We start from the raw sequence: 21,485 nt of genomic DNA, 5'->3' as shown, positions 1-21,485 counted from the left end.
TTGCTCTCTCCTACAGTGACTCTCTCTCTCTTTAATGTATACAACAAATCCTTCTCTGCCAATGCATATCAGATGTATATCCAGAAATCCAATCAAAGACTAGATTGGTCTGTAGTCAACCTGCCCCTAATCAGCAGACGTTTTACCGGGCATAAAACCCTAGCCTGCTCCATCTGCGGTTCCTTCTCCCACACAACCTCCCTCTGTCCAAGAACTGCTCCACCTCAAAGTGTCAGCCCCAGCCAGTGTTAAATTATGTAAGCCATCTTCCAAATCGACAGTTACTTTTGCCCTCAGGATTTAAGTCTCCTATCTGCAGTCATTTTAATGAGAATGTTACACAACCTAATTGTAAATTTATTCATGTGTGTAGTTGATGTGTGGACGTTCCCAGGAGGCTTCGTCAAGAGAGGTTAAAACGGGATACATGAAGCCCCATAGGTGTTGCTACCAGGAAATATTCTAAGAAAAATATCTCACCATTGATGTCTCAGCTCCTCACAGTTCTTCCATTCAGAGTGTAAATAGCTTATTTCCTCAAGAGCCTTTTTCCTGCTTCTGTAGATAATGTTGTGCAGATGATGAAGCCGGCAGGGGGTTGGTTCATGGCTGGGAAAAACCAGACATTAAAAAATGGCGTTCAATGTCTTCAACCCCTGCAAACTCTCCCTTTGTCTTGCATCTTTTAGGCATTTATTTTATAACACTTTTTTATAAGTTACGTTTCCCTCATCCCCGCCAGCTTGCAGCACCTCCACAGTCAAAAGCCTTTTCCATGAGTCGGGCGTACCTTTTTCAGAAGAGAAAACCAAATGCCTTTCCACGCACTTTGAATTTCTCGGCATCACCCTCGATAGTGTGCTTATGCAAGCATCACTGCAACGAGACGAGCTGTCTCGCATCAGAGCAGCTATCAAATCCTGGTCTGCTGCTGCCATTCTGTCTAAAAGAGATCTCTTACCTCTATTAGCCCACCTTAACTTTGCTATGCACATCATCCCTCATGGTCGTTCATTTGTATCACGCTTGCTAGTATTGGCAAATTCTGATCATAATCTAAAAGACATCGTAGTCTTAGAGTCCAACTGAAATTCAGTCACGTAACAACAAATCCAAATCCACTGCCGTCCGTGAGCTTTACCCTATTTCGTGACACCGCTGCTCCAGTAGAAATAATCAATAAGAGCTGCTCAAAATTTACCAATTATATCTTGGACATGCACTTAAAATAACTTCATTTTGCGAGCTTCTTTCATTCCTGCTCATGAAAATTGCTTAAAATTCCAGGAGTTCAAAACAACGTGTCCCCAGGTCAAGCCCTCCAGCATGCCTTGCTCTCCGTTCTATTAAATGAGTCTTGATTAAGCACGTCCAAGCCCTTGCAGGATCTTTTGCACTCTGCCTCCAATTACATGACACTTGGTTTAGCCAAAAGCACGGCATGGTATTACTTCTCTTCCTTCCACCTCCTCCTTAGTCCTTTATCAGTAGATATCTCTGTATATCATTTATTGTATTTTCATTTCAATCCCACAATCTTCAAATGCAAAATATCAAAGCCGTGTTCCACATTTGATGCCAAGACCCAATGTCCCAGAGTCTTCTCGGGAATCCCTCTATTCAGCTGCTTCTCAGAGGCTTTCAAAAGGAGCATCCTCCAGGGAATGATAAAAGCCTTTCTCATACTTTTTCACTGGTGCATAATTTAGTGTCAAGTTTAAAGGTGTAAGAATTTCCTAAAAAAAAAAACTATGCGCAGCCTGATACAAAAATAATCCCTCTCAATCATCATCGTTTCTGGGCGTCAGCAAACAGCCTTTTGGCCCCACTACGTCCACTTCTTATATACAAAGCTGTGAGATCTCTGCCTGAGCTGCGCCCTACTCCCCAGGAAGTTATTCCCCTAACTCCCTAAGTATTGGTGCAGCTACAACTGCAGCTCTCCATCTGCCTACCTCAACACTAAAATCTGTCTTCCTCTGCTTACCGACACTAAGTCAGGCTCCACAAGACAGAGATCTTGTCTGCACAAAGGTTCATGAGCTCCTGCACCCCTTAATGCATTAAGTGTATTTGCTGCAGAAGCATCTTGTTTTTCTTCTTTCACGGTAACATTCACCAAGACCTTCTCGCTTGTTGTATATACAGGGATGTAATAGATGCAGACTGAAGTGTTTACTTGGCCCGCTCCGATTGAATATAGATACAGCACTGGACACACTAGAGAGGAAATATATCAGTTGTCTACATCATACATTTTGAGCACTCAGAGTGTCCTCTTTGTAATGCCTGCTTTCCTGTTTTTCCTCCTTTTGTGAGTTGCTATGATACTGGTTCAGCCTCGGCAGTCTCAGCATGCTGGAACAAACGCAAACGGAACTGGCTATTACCTAGTTTAAGGAGTTTTGTGTCAGCGGCACTCACTCACAAACTCCTGGAGTTATTGGAAACAAAACTTGGAGTCACATTGTTACACATTATTATGCGTACAGTGAGAGCAAAAATGGGACTCCAGAGAGCTTATTATGTCCAATTTATGCTTGTAGGCCGGATTACAGCTTCTGGATCATTGTGTCTCTGATTTTCAAATGTACTTTCTACCAGTACTTAAGTTCTTTGTGGTTACATTAATAACCGGTATACTATAAGTGCCTTCTCAACAGGGCAGACGGTGCTCTTTGCCACAGACTTTTTTCTCTTTGTCCCCACACATTTTTGTAATTGCCGTCAAAGATGTTTGGCTTCAATAAAAAAAAGAGGTACTCCTCCTAAAATAATTTATATGAAGTGCTTAAAGCTTCAGTAGGCAGAAAGTTGTTATCATTGGGCAAAAAATCCATAATAACCTTTCAGCATATTGTAATTCAAGTGTTCTGAGAGATAACTACTGTAGACTTCTGTACCTCCTCATGGCTCTGTTTTCAGGCTTTAAATATGTCAACCAGGTGTGAATAGTTTTTGTGATGAAAAGTTTTCACAAGTACCTGCAAAATCCCATCAGTTATAGAATCGTAACTACAGTTTCCACCTCTGCTGTGTAAATAAACAGAAAGTGGGACAATTAGACTTTAAAAATATGTATTTATTTATAGCCCAAAAAAGGCTAAGCTTCTTTAAAGCTTCAGTGGACAACAATTTTTTGGCATCATTGGGCAAAAATCCCATAATAAGCTTTCAGCATATTGTAATTCAAGTGCTCTGGGAGAAAATTAGACTTCTGCACCTCCTCATGGCTCTGTTTTCAGGCTTTAAAAAATCGAGCTTGTGACGGGAGACTTTGGCCAATCCCAGGTCATTTCAGAGAGAGAGCGTTCCTATTGGCTGTGCTCTGGCTGGTGGGCGGTGCTTGGTATTTCTTCAACGGATCACAGCATGGATGCGGGGTCACAAACTTTCTCATTTTACAGATGAACAGTACACTACAAGATGTTTCTGAAAACATTTGAGGTGAGAAATAGGCATTACAGAATATTGATTCATATTTGATCAGTGCGAGTGATTGACAGCCGGCTCATAGACGGCAGGCTCCAGCTCGGCTCTGATTGGTTGTTTAACTCCAGCCTGTGAAATCTTGCAGATGCCATTAGGAGCACCGGAGGACACAGAGGAACATGTTGTTGTTTTTTTCAAATTACCTGTCTAATGCACTACTGTCAGGAACTAGTGACCGTATTATAAAAATAACTTTTCTTCATCATATTTGCTCCATTTCTACCCACTGCAGCTTTAAACAGCGGCATACAATAAACTAATGACACCCCCACAGTGTATATTAATCATATCCCAGCAATGTCAAACGATTTTTGAAGGCACAATGGAGAGAAGCAGAGAGACACTGTGGGGAAACTGTAGATATGTAATTATATTTTGTTCTGCATCTGCTGGATTCACAATCGAAAGCCTCACTTGTAATATCTTCCCTTTGACAATCACAAAGACAGCTACAAGTCTGGAGAATCTAACACAGCTCCACACACCATGCTGCGTTCTTGTTCGTATGATTTATTTTTTTAAACGTGACACTATTACTATTACATGCTGTGTTTCCGTGCCGAGATGGGATTAAGTGTGCTTGCTACACTCTTCACATCAAGTATTGAAGAAGCCTGGTATTGGCCTTGTCGGCATCAATGACATGTAGAACAAATTTGAAAGAAAATGTATAAACGCCCATCCTGTGCAGGGTAACAGCGGGGCTTGGAGCCTCTAGTCTGGCCTCCAGACTGTTGCTGTGTGCTGAGTGCTACTACAGGATGAAAAGGCAGACATAACGAACCAAGGACACAGTAGAGTGGTGAACGTTTATTAAGGATAGAGTAGTCTGGAGATATAGCATTTTTTCAGTGGTAAATCAGTACATGAACGTGAAGGTCATCAAATATGTAACTTTATTAACTGGCCGTGGCTGCTCAGTAGAGGGCATGCCTTTACAGATACCACTAAATGTCAGAAGGCTTCTTTTGTGTAAGGTTCAACCTTCATCATTATGAACCGTGCTTTCCTTCCACTTGCCAGAAAGAGCTGTATGAAATTTCACAGAGTGAGCGTCGTCTTCTGTGCCCACTTATGCCGTCTAATATCAATTTATTTCTAGGTGTCCATCCATCTGCAACCGCTTATCCCGTTAGGGGTCGCGGGGGGGCTGGAGCCGATCCCAGCCGACATTGGGCGAAGGCAGGGTACACCCTGGACAGGTCGCCAGTCCATCGCAGGGCTGACACATAGAGACAGACAACCATTCACGCTCACATTCACACCTACGGGCAATTTAGAGTCCACAATTAACCTAACCTAACCTGCATGTCTTTGGACTGTGGGAGGAAACCGGAGTACCCGGAGAAAACCCACGCTAACACAGGGAGAACATGCAAACTCCTTTATTTCCAGGTGGAAAAAAATTAAAGGTAAAATGTGAGGTGCACTGAGGCGCTGATTTTCTTATTAGTACTAGTCTCATTCATTTCCTGGGCTATTTGACACTGAGTGCTGCAGAGCCATGTCCATGCATGCACAATAAACTGCTTTAGGATTAGTTAGAAGAAGAACCTATTCAATCGATAATTTTTTAATTTGTGTCTAAGATAAGTGTGACTTGCATTCTAAAATGATTTATTACACTTTAATAAATCAATAAACTTTTCAGATCGGCAGGTTTTTTATTTAATTTTTTTCTCAAAATTGGAAAAAAAAGATAAGACTGTTGCTGTCGACATCTCTAACGGGATATCAGGAGCTGTAATGTCCTTGTTTCACGAAACTTGGCTAAATCCTGGAATAACATTACCAGACAGCGCCATTCGACTCTTGTTCTAATTACCGATCTGACAGAACAGAGGAGTCTGGCAAGAAAAAAGGAGGAGGCCGTGCTTTACGGTGTATTATGCACATATTGATGGTGCTGACAGGATTGCATTTCACTGGAGTTGTACGTTGTATGATTTCATATTTTTTGGGGTGAGTGAAATTCGAGTGTTATTTGTAACTGTCAGCGGTCCAGTTGCATTGTGGGTTATATAGTTGCTTGGTTTTGATAAAGAAGAATGCATGGAATAAAAAATACTATCTCTGGTTCTGCTTCATCGAACATTCATAATCTTTGTTTTAAAATGTATAACCAACAGTGTTATAGGAGTGCAGGGCTTGATTGGTGGAGTGCTTTTTTATGGTCTATATTCCTCCTCTGATCGCTCTCTTCCCTCTGTGTGTCTCACAGGATCCACAAGTTCATCAATGTCAGACCACTGGCTAATCCGGCTGACGGGGGACAGCAAGAGAGGCAGTCTGGTCTCTCGATCCTCCACCACCTGCCCATCTTCCTTACCCGACTCGCCTGAGTCTCCGGTCTTCCTTGAAAACGGTTCTAAAGAGGAAAGAGGTAACGGGCCACACTCTAGTATTTGCCATAATCAGTTTAGTAGCTTATTGGTTGTTTATTTCAAGATTAATGCTGTGCAAAGGTGTTGCATTTAAATGTAAAAACTAAAACATGTTCCTCTCTGCATAATTGTCAGGGGGTTTTGAGAGCAGGCCATTCATCAGGGGTCTTCAGGGACGCAGCGTGAGCATGAGGACCCCCAGCAAGACCAAGGACACCCTGAGCAAAGTGTTTCCCCTGCGCTGGTCCTTTGGTTCAAAGGATAGACGGAAACCAGACCCAGTGCCTCTATCTGTCAAAGATCCGGCCCCTGTGGAGCTGGTGCAGTATTTGGAATCTGGCCGGCGTCCCCGGTGCACAAAGGATCCAATAGCAACATTGATGAGCGATCCACGCAGCACTGAGAGCCGAGCTTCAACCAATGTCCGATCTTCCAGTTTGAGTTGTATGAATAAGGCAGGAGATGAGCCGCCGCCTGAGTCTCCACAGGTCCCGGAGGGCCAGAGGAGAACATCAGAGAAGACGGGCAGCTTGAGACGCAGGAAGGAGAGCCAGAAAAGAGACGAAAGCACCGCGAATATCAGCAGCAGCTCCAGCAGTAACACCCTGACCAGGAGGAAGGATGCCCGGAAGCAAAGCTCCTCCAATGCTTCCCAGGATACTGCCGAGACAAAAAGGAGTTCCGGTGCTGGAGTTCAACCCAGCTACAGCACTCCTAGCCTTCATGATGGGACCCTGAGAAGACAAAAAGGGGACAGGGCGGATAGGGAACACCACGGTGCACATGAAGGAAACTCCAAGACCAAGAAAGAAGAAGTGCCCAAGAACAACGAGGGACTGCTCTCCTTCTTTAAAGGTAACTTCTTGAAGAAGGATAGGGACTCCAGGAAGTCCAGAGAGGGTGAGGAAGGAAGCAGAAGGACCCTCTCGAGGCTGTCGCTGTCCAACGGAGCAGCAGGAGGAGGAGCCGGGGTGGAAGGGGGCAGGTCTAATGGCTCGGGTCATCTGGGCGATGAGCTGGCAAACGGGAAGGCGGGACGAACCACGACGGACATCAAGCGCTCCCAGAGCTCCTCCAACATCCCCACCAAAGCGGAGCAGAGCATGCGCAGGACAGCGTCTTTGCATCGTAACGGGATGTCCACCGCTCCGGCACCGTCGCGCAGCCTGACAACGGACAAACCGTCTTACGGCACCCTGCAGAGGACTCGCTACAGCACGACCTCGCTGGGACGCAAAAGGACAGTCCCCGAGTCCAGCTTCTGACAAGGAGATAATCAACACATCCACACACACACACGAAGCCTTTTTATCTGTCATAACGTGAATGACGTCCAATCACTGAGATCAAAAGCAATAGAGCTCAAATTTCCCAGTGGTGCGCAGAAAATAAAGAGGCTCCACTTGAGCCTTCTTGCACCACGGAGTTGAGCGACACGGAGCAAATGAAGGGTCCTTTTAATGCTGGGATGTAAAGAGCAGAATCAAATGATGCGACCTGTCCCATCAAACGTCCATTTTTAATTCTGTTTTTTTTTATGACTTAAAACAAGTGCCTGAGCAACTGATATGCAGTTTAGACCAATGAGTTTGTCTGTTTTAGCACTGGAAGCACGAAATCACACACACACACATGCACATTACACGCATATTATCCGCATTTGTGTCTTATTACTGTAGTGTTGGAATTCATCGCTCCATGTTGAATTCTCATGGTAGTTTGCTTACAATCAAGACACACTGATTGTGTTCATTTAATAAGAATGTAATGTGTCCACTTGATTAACGGTGGTGCTTTGAGACTGCAGTTTCCAATTAACATTAATTATTCATCTTTAATCCCTTGTTTAGTATTCATTTAAAGTACTTTAGACATAAATGAGTGTTTCGATACAGCATTGACTTGTCCCCTTGTGTCTGCAGTTTATTGTTTATTCCGTCTTAAACCTGCAGTGGAAAGACCAGGACCTCTAGCTGTAATAACTCGCTGGGTAGGAGTGTTATTCTGTAGAGTCACTGACCTGAGTCTTAATCATTATTTGGCTTATACGTTGAATCCCCTACCAGGAGCAGTAAAGATTTATCTGTCTACTCTGAAGTGTAATATTAATGCAATATCCACCCTTGGTTAATCTTTTTATACAACATCAGTTAACCATATTGAATGCATTCCATGGGTTTTATTCTTCTTTTTTTTCTCTGACCGTAATTAGCACAGCTTTTCTCCTGACTTAAAATGCAGAATGTGACTGCATCTCATGTTGTTATGAAGCCGCGGTTGTAGCTGTCTAAAAAAATACTCCCTTCTCTTTGATTGTGAAGGATTTTAACCAGAATCTGACACTCACTATTGTTGATTTTTTTTCAGTCATCACTGTATCAGAGCTGGAAATATTGCAGCATTTGGCCAGTTATCAGAGAGAAGAATACTCCACAAAACACCAAAAATGATGCAAAAATGTAAGGTTCAAAGAGTGTCAGTGTCTGAACAATCTAATCTATAGAACATTTAAAACAAATTTCAAAAAAGAAACGAAAAGAAATACAATACATATATGTATTTCCTTTGTATGTACTGTATGCATTAACTGTGTGTTTACCGTAAGCCAACAAACACTAACACTAATTAGCTGTCCACACTTGCCGAGAATTGTGCCAAGAATATCCCCTCGTGTCTGTTTGTACACCTGCTTGAAACACAATCCATCCCTTAATACTGCAGTCAGACAGTCAATCACAAATGTAACTAAATGTACAGTCAATAGTTTTGGCATGGACCACTCGTCTCCATCTCAAAAAATAAAACTTTTTAACTTTTTAACATGTGCTTACATTTAATTATGGCACAGTAGATGTAAACATAAAAAAGGAAATGCATATAACAGTGTATATTGTATTTCACTTTATTTCTTTTGATTTAATTTAGACACATTAAATCTTCCATATTAATCAGTGAGAACTCAAATTTGGCAGTTATTATTTTGAGAATCCGGCATAATGAAGGTTTTGCTGTGCACTTTGTCTTTCCACAGCTCAGAGTATTATGATAAATTATGATGGTATTTATGTCCTATGAGCGTAATTTATACTCTGAAAGATTTATTTTGGACACTATGGGGGCAACATGCAAGCATACTTGGTAACACTTTATTTGAAGGGGTTGTGCATATATTATATGACACCTGTAATGAACATTAAGGAGTCTATATGAATGTTTATGACCGTTGTCATTTAGTGTCACTCGGTCAATTATGTCATTTTTAATGCAAAGTTGACATTGTTTGAGATGTCTGTTATGACAACTTGACATTAACCAAGACAACATAACCATGCTATAGCATATGATCAATGTCTATTTAGCTTTATGTGTTAACATTAGGCTACATTAGGGGCCGTTCACATCTATTAAAACGTGGAAAATGCCAGCCATGTTGTTTTCATCCTTTTGTCCAAGGTGCTTGGGAGGCTGCACTCTTGTCGCGCCTGCCGTTACTAAGCAACCAAAACCTGCGTGCTGCGATGACTATGATGATGAACTTGCTGTAATTTAGCAGTAATCTCACTGACTAAACTCAACAAAGATAAAACAAAGATAAATGGATTTCTAGCACCGTAAATCCCTCACAGCAGCTCTACTGCTCGATTTCTCTGCGTCAGTCTGGCTGACCTTTCAACCGGATGTTGTGACGTCCTCAGACAGAAAGGGTGAAGGGTGAAGCAAGTAAGATGGTCCGTGGGACAGATCGTAAAGCTCTGGGTATAGCCCTGACTTCTCCTCCATTTAATTACTGCAGACTGATATTTACGGAAGAATGAAAAGATATCTGCCAGCTGTGATTGGTTGTTTCTTTGTCACATGACATGCGATGCGCGCTGCATATATATATATGTATATATATATATATATTTGTAAGTTTGATAATTAGGCCTGCTATGGCATGTTTATGATGGCATGGTTACTGTTGTCTTGGTTATGTAGTCATAACAAAGACCTCTCAAACAATGTCAACTTTGCATTCAAAATGACATACTTGACCGAATGACACTTAATGCCAATAGTCATAAACATTCATAGACTTCTTCATATTCACGACACGGGTCAGTCTATGCACATCCCTTCAAATAAAGTGATACTGCATATTATATTTAATTCAGCGTAATCTGTTTTGTTTTCGGTTAAGTTCACCTTGCTATCTTTTTTCCAATATGAATGTGATTCTCGTGTATGTAATAGTGCAATCACACTTTTTCACTGGGAGTGAAGCACTTCCCTCAGAGTCACTTGCATAACTTGTGGAGAAAAGCGGATCGTTAATTAATTTTCCTTGGCCCTGATGTCCCCAGCCCCGTTTTTAATTAAAATGAGTGACCTCCTTGTCTGCTTCAAATTCTGACCGTACGATAACGGTACAGCAGGCCAGCTTGATCTCCTCATTTGTTTTCTGCAGTGATCAATGTTGTATGTGCACAGGAATTTCCCATGATGCCTTCTCAGGCTCTACACATGTATGGCCCCCTCGTTGATATTTGCACAGTGCTGCATAAACTGAGAAAAAGCACTCAATACTGTCTAAGCACAGCCTTTTATTGTTTAGTGTTTGTAACTATAATTTCTCTTGAAACCTGAAAACCAACACTATTTATCCAGTAATGTACTTCCAAATGACTATGAATACTGTATTTATAGATAATCTTTGGTGCAGTCATCAAATCTGTTTTTTTCTTTGGAGTTCAGTTGACTCATTGGAGCTTTTCATTAATGTGTCGTCCCATATTATAGACTGGAACAAGCTCTTTTATTTGCAAGTATGTAAAGAGGGAAGCAGAGGTTAATTGACATCAGCTGAACTCTGCCAGGTCGTGGACTAGCCCATCACAAGTTTTGACATTTGAATATGAGTATGTCATGCTTTTTTTATTCTGTTTTCAAAAGCATCATATCAGCCTTAGAAATCTCCCCTGACTCAGTTTAAATATGAAATAACCCCACATCAGATCTATCGCCAAGACTTAGAAACTCTGCGCAAAAATAACCTTGAAAGTTAAAGTGTCATTTGTTGCAAAAGCTGTATTTGGTTTAAAGCTTGTCACAGTGCCTCAGTTTGATCCCACATGAATCTCTTAACAGAAAATTAAGTGTAAATTTAAGAGAAATTTCCTGCATGAGGCCCGTTGTGTCATTGTTTTATTTACATGTTGAACACTTGAATTAACATCTTCTCATGTGTCTGCCAAGGATACAAGCTGCTGTTCCTTATTAACAATAACACTATAGAGCACTATGCTTTAAAATCTACACATTAAATTCTTTATTTTAGAGGTGGGGGGTTTGGAATCAAATTGTGCAGCCAGAATCTGTGTTGTGTTAGGAGATGTCTTGGATAGATCCTACTTTCCCTACTAAATCGCTATTGTCATAATGAATGTTTGAATTCCCTTTGCCTCTACTAGCTTCATTCTTAACACCCACAGTGTACAAACACTTTCATCAACAATCTTAAAAATGTGGCGGAGATTTCCCAAAAGCACAGATGGCATTATCATTTAGCGTTTATGCACTTTTACTCACTTTGTGGAGCAGGAAGACTGTTTTTGAATGGGTGTCTAATGTTTCTAATCTTATCATGTCCAAAGCCCAAAATGTTGTGTTGACAAGAAATCAATCTTCCCTTCATTAATGATACATTGGCAAATTATACATCTTATTTTTACGTTTTTTTGGAAAAGGCTTTTTCTATTTCTACAACAAATGAGTAAAAAATATTTGTGCAAGTGGCTATTCAGCTATTGAAACATGCATTAAGTGATGTATCTGTATCAGTTGAGTCACACACGACCCTCACACATTACACTTTCAGTGATCTGTTCTTTTGTTGTTTTGTTGTTTTCTCAAGTGACTAAGCAATAATAGTTGAATGTCTTCATTCATTCAAGTTGATCCATTGCACAAGTTTTGACTCTGAAGTGCTATTAATAAAACTTCTTCTTTGAGCTGGCGGATGCAAGGCTGTAGATCGAGGAAGATACGCACAGCATCATTTGTTCTCCAAATATAAAGTAAACACATAGAATACGCTATTAAAACCACTCGGATGCTTAGTTTTCTCCTTGAAAACCTCAAGAGGGATTAACGATGGCTTTATTCCGACTGTTGCTGTTTGTGCCATTATGAGTTTATCGAAACCACAGAAATGGATTCACAAAGGCTGCCGTTCTCAATCGAAGACCCGAGTAGCAGATTGTACAACAGAAAAGGCAAAAATTGCTATAATCACGGAGCTGTTAAGATAACACACTGTAGCTGTGTGCTCTTAATAGCCATTTTCCCCTCAACTAACAGTGAAGAAGTGAAAGCTGTGGCTTTGTATTACAAGCCTCTGATTACCCACACAGGTGTTCTTCAGTTTATCTGGCTGATTAAACCTCTTCTCAGGACGGTGTGGACGTGAATGGACTGTAATTGAGTGCCATCTTCCTGAGTCTCCTGTTAGCTTTGTTAAACCTGTTAGAGTGGGACAAACTACACCTTTATCATTCTTATTGCTAAATGAAGATTTGTAACCTAATAAATTCCCATCAACGCTCCGTTCCTTTATCCTGCTTATTACACAGCTACTTATTTAAGAAATCAATAATTTGACACAAAAAAGGTCCTCCAGTGTCCGACATCACAACTTTGCCCATAGCAACGGGCTGTTATACATAGCAACAGTCTGCTATAAAGAAATAACAGACGTAAGGCGCCGTGATTGACCAATCAGAATCGAGTATTCAACAAAGCCGTGTAATAAAATGGTATAATGGTTATGATTAGAACATCTTTTTCAAATAATTATAGACGCTGGCCAAAATCAACCATTTCCATCCTGTCAGTAAATTCTCCTTAGAGCTACATCGAGTATAAAACAGTTTCTTCCCTGCCATTCAGAAGTAGCAGATAATCACTGGTATGAATGAAATAAAGTCACAAAGCAGTAGATTATCATTGTTTTGAGAGATCAACGCTGAAGGAAAATGCAGAGTTTAAGTAGGGACGCAAAGTCTGTATTACATTATAAATGTATAAGTCTGATTCTGTTTTTCTTTGCATGTCTCAATCCACCTGTGGCCACAATGTTTACTCTGCCAAACCGAGCACTCCTGTGTTAACACAATTTTTTTGTGAAATGTGGGTTGAAGATGTTTGTATATGCAATTTTTCTACATTTTATTAAAATGTATATATTTGTGGATACACACAGACAGAGCTGTGTGCAGGTGTGAGTGAGAGAGAGAGAGAGAGAGAGAGAGAGTGAGAGAGAGAAAGAGTGAATAAATAAGCGTATTATCACTGACAGGCAACCTGTGGGGTGTAGAGATCTGGTATTAAGATGCCACAGCATCCAACTGCAAGCCAACCGCCAGGAAAAAATGTTTTGGCATTGTACGTTTGCACAGGATACGTTGATGTTGACGTTTCTCAACCAAAAATATGTTTCATGTCAGCCTTCGTATCACGCTTGCGGAAACAGAAACGCACAATGCCACGTGGTTAATATTGTGAAACAATTGGTTAAGTTTGGGCAACAAAACTACTTGGTTATGGTTAGAAACACATAATGGCTACTGTTAAAATAACACAACAACTGTAAATACGTAACAACCGCCCTTAGCGGACTTTCTTATGTAACGCTACGTAACAACGTAAACAAGCTTAAGTTTGCTTTTGGTTTCACACGGGACACAAACCGCGACCTCCTGGGTTAAATTCCTTTGTTTGTTTGACCCATCCACCACCCTTCCCACCCACTCCTAGCTGACTTTCTTGCTTGTTATACTCCTTATTATAGAATAATGGTCAGTTGCTCTGAATCCACATTCAATGATCCGTGGTGTGCAGAAACGACACAATGCCAGCCTTTTTACCTGACGACTGGGCTGCCAGCTGAACTCACATTCAATGTATTCCATGTTTTGCATCGGGGTGTAACAATAAGCTTTCACTGGTTTCTGCCTGACTTGTCTTCTGTACATGATGGGATATTGTTTTATTTTTCAATACAAGAAATAAAAATGTATTATTTATGACTATGGCCTTCAGTCAACACCTTTTAGATGCTTAAAAGATATACAAAGGAAACTCTTAGCAATGAAGTAATGTATTATTTTCTGTTTCAAATATATTTACTGAAATGAATGAGGTGTCATTTGTGTTTGAAGGAGACATTATTTTATTTTTGTTCATCAAATCATAAACAAGCAGTCAGTGAGTTTTGGTGTGACAGATACCAGACTTTGTCAGATGAATGTAGTGGTGTAATTACAATATATGCCTCTGAAATGTAGAGAAGCAGAATTAAAAAAGGAGCATAAAACAGAAGTAAATTAGCCTGCAACGTATCCTCATACAACGGTTCGTATGATATCTTACAAAAAGTTATTCCTCAGTTTTTGTGTATTCCTACAAATGAACGGCAACACGTGACAATCTCCACTCCAGTCTTCACAACTTCCGTCTTCACAGGAAACAACTTTGTTAGGTTTAGGCAACAAAGCTGCTTAGTTAGGTTTAGGAAAAGGTCATGGTTTGGGTTAAAACCACAGGTAGTGGCGTAAATTAAGTACAGATGTTAAATGACAAATAAATCACCGTTGACTTTTGGTTTCACACGGGGTACGAACACCAGTTGTTTATTTACATATCCAGCAGTTACTGAGCCACACTAGCACTCATTTGGAGTCGTGTTTCTGGCCACCTGACGAATGTAAGTCCAATATTTTTCTCTCTTAATATTTCTTCTCTCTTATTACTACTCTTTTTTTAGCTCAGTTTTTGGTCTCTACCAACTCCGGATGGAAATATCTGTCTCTTTAGCTGCTAAATGCTCCACTATGTTCACCAGCTAGTCTCTAACTATGTCCGTCTTCTGTTTAGTGCTGATTAGGTAGTGTGCAGTTTGTTTTTAGAGCTTTTTCAGTCAAACAGCTGCCTGCAACAGCTAAACAATGAGCTGAAACTCTCTATAAAGCTCCGTAAAGCCGAGGAGAACTGCAGATTCAGGTGATAATTCTCTGTAGGTTCATCACTACCAGTAATCTCTTTCACATTATCACATTGATTTAATACAAATATCAATTATAGCTGCTTTAATTACATTTACTTTGGCAGAGGAGACTGCAGCCACTAAAACAGCTTATGTTTCAAATATTTCTTCATTATTTTTTATGACACGGAGTTTCGAGAAGCCATGTAAGAACAAGGGAGTAGAAAATGGATCCCACTAAGACGTAGCATCGCTGTCACCTGGGGAGGATAGCAGACATCCTGCTGGTACACACACACACATAACAAGTTGTTATTGTGACTGATGTTCAGTTCAGCTCAGGTGAATTGCCCCAGCAGAAAGCGAGAGAGTGGGGTTGTAGTGAGGTTAGTCAGCCCTGAATCGATTCACCGCTGGAGACGAATGCTTGTAATATAAAGAAAGTAGCAGTTTTTTTCTATTTTGCCATCGAGATCACGGTTGTTGTTTGTTAGTTTCCCATGGGTATGCCTGTGGTTTTTGGTTTCTACTTTTCTCTGTCATGTTTGGGCTCAACTTTGTACCGCTGCTCCCGTCAGTGAGGAGCAACCGCAGAGAGAAATGGCGAGAATATAGAGTTGTCTGACAAATTTGTATTTTTGCTGATATCTATGATGAACATCTCTCAACCAATCCACAAAGGCACAGGTCCCTGTACGGACAGACAAACATTAAGTGGCTTATTTAAATGCATATATAAATGCAAAATGATGTTTGTTATGTTTGCTGCGTTCTCATCCTTTAACTCCCAGCTTTGCTTGAAAATGGCCTTTGCATCTTATTCTCCTTTTCTCCTGCTGGGAGTTTGGATTAAGCCAACGACAAAGGCTAAGAGGATGTGGCTGTCGGGGATGATGGAGGTGATGAGGGTTTAGGGATGAAGCCTTGGTGGGGGATAACAGCAGTGCCTGTTGAGAGCCAGATCTCTCAGAGTCCTGCTGTTTCTCCTCGTCCTGCTTTTCTACTTTCACCGTTGAAGGCTACTTGTGCAAAGAAATAAAAGTCACTCAGTACAATTCCAGTCAGCTGGACTCTAGACGTATATTTGCTGAGACATAATATTCCACGAATTCTCTTAAATGTGATGATTGTTAGCGAAGGCAAATGTGGTTATGGTGACAAAGAGATCTTTGGGGACACGGCGATTCCCAGAAACTAAATAGATTCTGATGACACATCGATGCACAACGTCAACCATCCTCCCACCTAATAACATCCAGTCTCTGTACTGCATGATCTGCTGCAAGACAGGAAGTATTTTTTCATTACATGACACTTTGTGTTAACACCTCTACCAGATGAGTTATTATCAAATATTTCAAAAACTACTACTATTTCATAACTACTACTTTAGCAGCACTTTATATGATTGAGCAATTTCTTGAGGAATGTTGTTGTTTGTTTATGTCTCAGATATGACACTTCATGTCATATCGGCTCTAGAGCAAGCCCCCAGGAAGAGCGCCAGGCTTTGAAACAAATTTTCTCTGAAAATGACTTTTTTTTTTAGGCAAATCAACTCCCCAGTACGAACACTTGAATAGCCCTTATTTAAATCATTAGGTCCTAATAGTTGTAAAATGCAGTAATAGCGCACTAATAGCCATATTTTCCTTTGTCCGTTCATGTGAATGAGACCCATGGGCCCAATGGATGCGCAAGATCGCCGGATGATCCGGGTACTTTATCACTCGGCCGGTCGAGCCATTTTGGTTTCATGTGACATCACGCGAGAATCGCAGGATCACATATCACATGAAAGTCCATCTTGTCAAGCTCCAAGTAATGTGTTTGTGTCCGGCAAGCCAGATTATGGACCAATCGTCCTGTGACGAGCTACTGGCAGCTACGGGCGTGGCTTAGGTGTGTGTGAGGGCGACAGCGGCGACACAAAGAGGCGACGGTTCGTTCTAAACAATGGCAGCATAGATGCTGCAATAGCATCAGTTGTATCAGAACTGGAGAGTATTTCTTCATTGAATGACGAGCAAAGAATGGCACTGAAGGCTTTTCTCATTCTTGTCCTGAGTGAGAGCGTTTGATTGACAGATGGTTCATCCAATCACCTGCCATGTGTTTTTTGGAAGTGCCTGCCCTTTTCCAAACACATGGTTGTGTGTAACAAACCATCTGGCAGGTCAGGTTATGAAATATATACGGATATTCATGATTCCTAAGAGGATGAATCCCTCTGGCTTTGGTGATGCCCAGACTTTTCCTCTAGCGCCACCAGTAAGAACATCTGCTTGATGGATTGGCCCAACATTTTGTACACCTGTATTGTCCCCAGATGATGAATCCTAATGACCTTGGTGATTTACCTCATGGCCACCATCATCCCTGACAGCCACATCCTCTTATAGCCGTTGTCATTGTCCTAAATCCTCTGGTTCTCCCAGCAGGAGAGAATGTGGTGTAAATGATGAGGCCATTATCAACACTGTGCCTATAAACTCTTAAGGCCCTAACACAACAAGCCAACGGTCATCCGGACTTTAGTATTGTTTCTCCATGGACGCGGAGCTGCAAACACTGAAGATATCTCACTGCAGACAGGTATCACGGACGAGTAATTCAAATTTGATCTGTGCTGGAAATCCTGTTGATCAGGTGTGCCGAAGGCAACTCATTTTTACTCTCTGTGAGCCTTCTAATATCAAACAAATACATTTCGTAATTTACATATTAACATTTTAAAAATAATTTATATTTTGTGAATAATTTTAATATTTTGAATGTGGAAATGGAGTACTTGTTGTGGTCCTGCGGCAACAGTAAATGCTCGAAGGAAGTGTGCCGGGAGTGTGGTGATGTAGTTTAAAAAGCAAAAGAGACACACCGGGCGGGCGGCACGTTGCAATCAGCTGTTTGTTCGTGTCCCGTGTTCACAATGTTCAGTGTCATTTTCACTGTATAAACGTAGTAGTTTTAAGCCCAACCATGTCCTTCTTTCCTAAACCTAACTATAGTGGTTTAATTGCTTAATCCTAAAGTGACACCAAGGGTAACTATAGTGGTTTTTATGCCAAAAATAAGTTCAAGTTGGGACGAGAATGTGTCGGCTCTCCAACATGTGACAGTAGTCGTTATACTAGTGGTGAACTGACAATTTAACCTGATCGACCTTGTTGCAAAATACAGTTTTCCCAATATTAGGAGTAAAACACTTTACAATGTAGCAGCTACTCGCACTTTCTCCAGTGAGTGTATGTGACCATGTCATCTTCATTCATCAATACACGGAGGAGATGGGGAGTTGTTGACCTACACACTGAATAACAGCCGTGGTCATAAGACCCCAATAGTGCTGGCTTTGTTTATAACGGTTTCATATTTATTCTGAGTATAATTGGGAGTGTTCTGGTTGCTTATCTTCTTTTTACTTAGGCCTACTTCATTTACTCCATGGATTAGCCCATCCCAGCTAATATGACTTGGCATTTTCCTTTGCATAAAATTGTTAATTCTCTGGAGCATTAATCCGCATCAAAACAGGGGAAATGGAAAAGTGAAGCTCCAAAGACAATAATATGAGCAAGTGCTAATGTGTTGTCCTTCATGCAGGCCAAGAAACATCAGAACTACTCGGCTTCATTGTTTTAAGTGACCTTGATGACTTAAATTAAGGAAGTAGTTAGTGGAGGCTTTCACCCAAAACATGTTTTTTTTTTAAGTTGAATAGAGCAAATAGACGCAGGGATGTTCTGACATCACGGTGATCATCGTTGGCCATTTGAGGAGTCAAGTCAAGTAAATTTTCTTGATATAGCTAAATATCACAAATCAATCTGTACACGACACCCTCTATCCTTAGACACTCGATTGGGATAAGAAAAAACTCCCAGAATAGAGCCTTCTGTTTCAATTGCAGTAGTCTCTGAGTCTGACAAGTGGTAAAGTGGCAACAAATGGATCTTGTGCCCATTAAAGCAGCAGCTCAACTTTAATTGCTTTACAGAAGAGGATCGGCTGTTTGAAGTGTCAACAGACTCCCTGTCATGAGACACACGTATAAAACACACCTCCATGTGAAGTTATGGATGGGTAATCGGGCACAGAGCTTACAGCAAAGGTAAAGAAATGTCTGAATGAAATCTTCACCACCCATAGAGTGGTCGTAGAGTCAAAATCAGTCGACAATCCCTCAAGGATGGAGGCAATATTGCTAACAATATTCATAAAACTAAACTTAACTGGGACAATAGACGGTCTTTGACTTTGAAATTGAACTTTCTTGTATTATTCTTTATATTTTATACAATACATGTTCTCACCTAATCTTTATTCTTATGTGTTGTTGTTGTTGTAGTACAGTGTTCATATGACGGGATGGCACCAACAGTAAGAGGGTCACAGGTTCAAACCCGGCTTGGGGCCCTCTGTGTGCATGTTCTCCCCTTGTTAGCGTTGGTTGGTTGGATTGCTTCCTCCCACAGTCCAAAGACATGCAGGTTAAGTTCCTCGTTGACTCTAAATTGCCCGTAGGTGTGAATGTGAGCGTGAATGCTTGTCTGTGATAGTCTGGCGACCTGTTCAGGGTGTACCCCGCCATCGCCCAATGGCTCCAGCCCCCCCTACAACCTTGAATAGGATAAGTGGTTATGGATGGATGAATGTTTGTATGAGCCTGCACTGAGCCTACAATCCCTCCTGGAGGCTCATCAGCCATACAAATGTTTTTACAAACTCAACTCATACAAACTCAAAACAACAAATGACGAACTCCTTTTCTGGATGAACCTTCCACTATGCTGTATGGGCAGAATAACCACAGTTAAAATGACAATACTTCATAAAATAAATTATCTATTTGCAATGATCCCAACTCAACCAACTCCACCACAAAATCATAAACACCACTAATCTAATTTTACTCCCATCTGGAACAATCTTGTCTTTCTAAGAAACCACTTAATTTCCGCACATGGACCGATAAAAGGATCACACATCTTAAACACATCTTCCATAATAATACCCTTCTTTCATTCCCCCACTTTCTCCAGAAGTACGGCATTGGGAGCTAACAAGTTGAACAATATCTGCACCTTAAATCATCCGTTCAAACAAAATGTAACATTATGCTTACCAATCTAGATCTTTCTCCCTCAACCTCAGAGGTAATTAACATCCCTTCCTAAAAAAAACACCTCTCCAAAATATATAGAACCATCAATAAAACAAGAACTGCACCCATCCGTCACTCCCAATGCCGACTTCTAGAGCCAAATTTGTAAAAACATCTACTTTGTGACTAAAAATGCCAACCTACAACTCCACAGAATTCACTTCACTGAGCAGACGGTGTTAAAAATGGGATTCCCATTAGCAATCTGTTCACATTGCACACAAAATAGCCCGGAAAGCAATCACGCCCACACCCATTAAACACTTAGGGAAAGAAATCGCTTCTATATCCCATTATCCCCCTCAATCTGCTCACTAGGGGACATATCAACAATGAACTTGACCAAAACACAATCCTCTTAGATTTAACTATCACAAAGAAAACTATCCTCATGAACAGGAAATCGAGGAACAGCACACATACTGCACTCTATGGAAAATCTATCCGCCTCCATCATAAACACTGCAACAGAACCCCTCTCCATTTGGTCATCTCTTATTCATTTCTTACAAACCTGATTCCATCCATCTTATGGATTATGGATCTTATTTTTCTTGCCTGTCTACCAATTGTAACTTGAACACATTCACATCTGTAGCTGTATCCACCTCTACACCTCAATTGAAATCCACATACATTCAGTACATACAGACAGATACACACATACACTATTATTATTATAGCTCTCCAAATACACATGCAAAGACATCTGCAACACAAAAACATCACGTTGTTTTATGTATTGTTGTCTTCTTGTTTATTTCATTCTATATATTACAAGTTTGAAAAAGTTCACTGGTGCCAATTTTGAAGATCAGACAGATAAGTCTGGCGTTAGTGCGTTAAGGGCAAAGTCATGTGACTACAATAACATGTTTTATTCTTACATTGTGTCATGACTGTGACTCTGGGTTTTTCCTTGTGTTTCTTTATGTTTTTGCCCCTACCCTGTGTATCCCTGGTCCATCCCAATGTCCCCCCCTAAGGCCTTAAGCCCTGAACCCTCAGGGACTTGACTGACGTCACCTGGTAATTGTAATAAATATGAATGGGACAGCACTTTGCGGCGACATATCACGTTACTTTGACGACGCCAATTGTGTTTTTTTAATTTAACGTTTTTTTACTGCCTATTTGAACATCTTCCAGGCCGTACGACACTAAAGGTAACTGTCAAATAATCAATTTACTTGTTTTTATCAAATTAAAAGAAATTGGTTGATGAATAAATCAGGTGTGTAATATAGTCTAATGCTTGCATTCCTCTTGTAAATGTAATATGCCAAAAGGTAAAGAAAGAGGACAGCACATGATTGTTCAGCCAGGCATATTTAAATTTACACAGAAACATTAACATTAAGGATTTAAGATGGAACATAAAAAAACATGAAATCAGAGGAATGCAAGCATTAGACTATATTAC

General features: G+C 40.8%; 1 protein-coding gene across 1 annotated transcript in view; it reads left to right on the top strand.

The window, feature by feature from the left end:
- usp43a (ubiquitin specific peptidase 43a) overlaps window positions 1–8,381 on the top strand; it is a 130,876-nt gene extending 122,495 nt beyond the window's left edge. Inside the window, exons 15-16 of the mRNA XM_074630513.1 lie at window positions 5,714–5,875; window positions 6,012–8,381. Coding sequence (XP_074486614.1) covers window positions 5,714–5,875; window positions 6,012–7,141 — 1,292 coding nt within the window. The 3' untranslated portion in view covers window positions 7,142–8,381. The remainder of the gene's footprint in view (window positions 1–5,713; window positions 5,876–6,011) is intronic.
- Window positions 8,382–21,485: the final 13,104 nt, after the last annotated feature.

The sequence above is a fragment of the Sebastes fasciatus genome, chromosome 3 (genome assembly GCF_043250625.1).
Source record: "Sebastes fasciatus isolate fSebFas1 chromosome 3, fSebFas1.pri, whole genome shotgun sequence".
NCBI classification, from domain to species: domain Eukaryota; kingdom Metazoa; phylum Chordata; class Actinopteri; order Perciformes; family Sebastidae; genus Sebastes; species Sebastes fasciatus.
Note: the sequence above shows the minus strand (reverse complement) of the source record. Positions and strands in the feature narration are given on the sequence as shown.